Source organism: Colobus angolensis, unplaced genomic scaffold (assembly GCF_000951035.1).
Source record: "Colobus angolensis palliatus isolate OR3802 unplaced genomic scaffold, Cang.pa_1.0 Scaffold60, whole genome shotgun sequence".
In the NCBI taxonomy this organism is placed as follows: domain Eukaryota; kingdom Metazoa; phylum Chordata; class Mammalia; order Primates; family Cercopithecidae; genus Colobus; species Colobus angolensis.
Genome location: NW_012119599.1, coordinates 4,087,351 through 4,090,737, shown reverse-complemented (window position 1 = coordinate 4,090,737; position 3,387 = coordinate 4,087,351). Strand labels below are relative to the sequence as shown.

The following is a 3,387-nucleotide window of genomic DNA, read 5'->3' as shown; positions in this document are numbered from 1 at the left end:
GGCTCAAGTGATCCTTCTGACTCAGCCTCCCATGTAGCTAGGACTACAGGCATGCCCCACCACATCCAGCCAAATTTTTTTTTTTTTTTTCAGTAGAGATGAGGTCTCACTGTGTTCCACAGGCTGATCTTGAACTCCTGAGCTCAAGAGATCTTCCTTTCTCACCCTCCCAAAGTGCTAGGACTACAGGCGTGAGCCACTGTGCCTGTCCTTCCGTGGTGTTTTGATACGGGCACACAATGTGTTAGTTCATAAAGTTTGTAATAATTTATCACAGGCCGCCCTAGGAAACTAATATAGCTGAGTTTCCTGGTTCTTCTCTATATCACATCTGCTGGGGCTACATGTCCAAGGTGGCTTCTTCACCCACTTGTCTGGTGCCTGGGCTGAGATGGCTGAAACGTCTGGGGCTGTATCTCCACATGGCATTTATACGTGAGTAGCCTGGGCTTCCTTACAGCATGGCGGTCTCAGGGCAGTAGTACTTTTACGTGGCAACCAGTTTCCCCAGAGTGAGCGTTCTAAGATTCAGAAAGTGAGAAATGACAGTTTCTTAAAGCTTGATTCCAGAACATAGCACAGCAAAACTTCCACCACATTCTACTGGTCAAAGCAGTCACAGAGTCACTTGTATTCAAGAGGCAGAAGTACAGACCTCACCTCTTTAAGCCACCACAATGACAGGTGGTGATATGTGATTAGAGAAAGCCCTAAACAAGGACCTTGTCCCTCACCTGCCCCCAAATACCAGGGAAGATGTCTTTTTTTTTTTCTTTTTTTTTTTTTTTGAGATAGGGTCTCACTGTGTCATGCTGTGGTGTGATCTTGGTTCACTGCAACCTCCTCCTCCTGGGTTCAAGCGCTTCTCCTGCCTCAGCCTTCCAAGTAGCTGGAATTACAGGCACCCACCACCTTAGCCGGTTAATTTTTGTAATTTTGGTAGAGACAGGGTTTTGCCATATTGGCCAGGCTGGTCTGAAACTCCTGACCTCAAGTGATCTGCCCACCTTGGCCTCTCAAAGTGCTGGGATTACAGGTGTGAGCCACCACAGCCAGCTGAAGATGTCTTATTTTTTTTTCTTCATTAGCCACAAGGCTTGATGGGGAATGTAATTTTTGTCTCCATGGGTTGCCTTAGGAAATGATGGGAAGAAACATGAATTTTTCAATGTTGTGCTCCTAGAGTACCATTGAAATGGTAGTACTGTCTCTTTTTCTGACAGTCCTGAGGCATCCTGGGAAATAGAGCCCAACCTTTATCCCCTGTCCCCAGCACATCAGGGGAAGTGCACTCCTCTCCTTATTCCTCACTGCAGTGCATGCAGGGAGTTCTGGCCATCAGATTATCTTCTATCCGTCTCCTGTCCCAAAGTACACTGGGAAATGTGGGGATGTCTCCTTAGAACAACAAAATAGTTGCAATCTTTGAAGTTTAGGAGAAGACTAGAAGGTTAGTGTTCAGTGTGTGAGCTGGAAGGTTGCATTTGTAAGAATTAAAGAAAGAGGAGGTCAGGCGCCGTGGCTCATGCCTATAATCCTAGCACTTTGGGAGGCCGAGGTGGGCAGATCACCTGAGGTCGGGAATTTGAGACCAGCCTGACCAACATGGAGAAACCCCGTCTCTACTAAAAATACAAAATTAGCCAGGTATGGTGGTGCATGCCTGTAATCCCACCTACTTGGGAGGCTGAGGCAGGAGAATCGCTTGAACTAGGAAGCAGAGGTTGTGGTGAGCCAAGATTGTGTCATTGCACTTTAGCCTGGGCAACAAGAGTGAAACTTCAACTCAAAAAGAAGAAAAAGAAAACAAAACAGGAAAGAAACACGAAATGTGGCTTGACAGTGAAGGACAGGTTTATTTTAGAGAAAACAAACCTCAGAGGGGCTTTTGGCTGAGCTAGGTTAGAGAGCCCCCCGCACCCACCCCCTTTTTTTTTTCAGACTAAGGATATTTAAGGGTTTTGGAAAGGGGTGCTTATCGTAGGTCCGGAATGTTTTTATGTGAGGAAAAGTTTATCACGGGGTTAGAAAGTCTCTGGTTGGAGGGGAGGCTATCTGGGGGTTGGCATGTTTTTGGTCAGAAAGGGGTTTATCTTAGAGTTGGAATGTTTCTGGTTATGCTGACATTAGCCATTAGGCTGATGTTTTGGGGCTGGATTTAGCCGATTTTTAATCAAGGGGATCTAAGAATGGTGGTGTTTGTTCAAGATGGCAATGCTTATGCTCTGTCAGCATTTGGAGTCCAGAAATAGATGTGGAGGCAGCCCCCACAAGGACTTCCAAGGTAGGCAGGGGCCTCAAACATGACCCCTGATTCCAGGAGCCTGTGGAAAGGTGTCCCCCACCATTTTTCCTCCCAAAGATAGACACTACAAAGAAGGGCAGACCTGGCCTTGTTCACTGGTACAAAATCTTTATTTAAGTATAAAATAAATAATATGAATATTAATTAATAACAACAACACAACAGCGGCAACAATATTAATAATAACAAGAGCTCTCCCATTGGCCCACGGCCTTCCTCCAGCTTTTCTCTTCTGCTTCACACAACTTTGTGATAGGTGTTTTCACAGCTGGGAAAACTGAGGCTCAGAGAGGTCAGCACACTGGCCTGAGGTCACACAGCAAGTCTGTAGGGCTGGAGCCAAGGGAAGGGCAAGGGGTCCCCTGGATCCAGCCAGGGCAGAGAGGGGGGTTTCAGGTTTAGGTCCAGAGGAGAGTGCCTCCCCACAGTCTGGCAGTCATCAGCAGGGTGATGGTGAGGCTGAGATGGCCAGGGCCAGGCTGGGGAGCGGCCCCCTTGCGGTACTGGACATCCAGGTCTGGGTGGTTACAGCCACTTTCAGTACAGCAGGAGACATTGATGTGGTTCATGCTGAAGGCATCACCCAGGTGGGCACGTTGGCACATTGAGGCGGTTACACAGCCTCTTACCATATAGCTTTGGTTTTTCGGTTCTGAGGAAAGAGAAGACGGAGTGAGACTTCCAGCTCCTGGGCCCAGGACTGGAATTCTCCAATAGGTGACCTGCCACCTTGCAGTGGGTGCCACTTTCACTACCACCTAGAGAAAGCAGCAGTTCTCAGGGCCAGGTGCAGTGGCTCATGCCTGTAATCTCAACACCTTGGGAAGCCAAGGAAAGAGGATAGCTTGAGCCCAGGAGTTCCAGACCAGCCTGGACAACATACCAAAACTCTGTCTCTACAAACATAAAATAAAAAAGCTGTAGTCCCAGCTACTTGGGAGGCTGAGATGAGAGGATCACTTGAGCCCAGGGGATGGAGGCTGCGGTGAGTTATGATCACGCCACTGCACTTCAGCCTCGGCAACAGAGTGAGACCCTGTCTCAAAGAACAAGCAAAAAAAGAGGAAGAAAGGAAGGGAGAG

The 3,387-nt window shown here is 47.9% G+C and overlaps 1 protein-coding gene across 6 annotated transcripts in view; it reads right to left on the bottom strand.

The window, feature by feature from the left end:
* Nucleotides 1-64: 64 nt before the first annotated feature.
* PLAUR (plasminogen activator, urokinase receptor) overlaps nt 65-3,387 on the bottom strand; it is a 37,169-nt gene continuing 33,846 nt past the window's right edge. For 3 of the 6 annotated variants that reach the window (XM_011963108.1, XM_011963105.1, XM_011963107.1), the window contains one exon: nt 2,394-2,957. In XM_011963108.1, the coding sequence (XP_011818498.1) occupies nt 2,704-2,957 (254 nt within the window). In that variant the 3' untranslated portion in view covers nt 2,394-2,703. Of the gene's footprint in view, nt 522-2,391; nt 2,958-3,387 lie in introns of those variants that run through there. The other 3 variants (XM_011963110.1, XM_011963109.1, XM_011963106.1) reach the window with 3 other exon arrangements.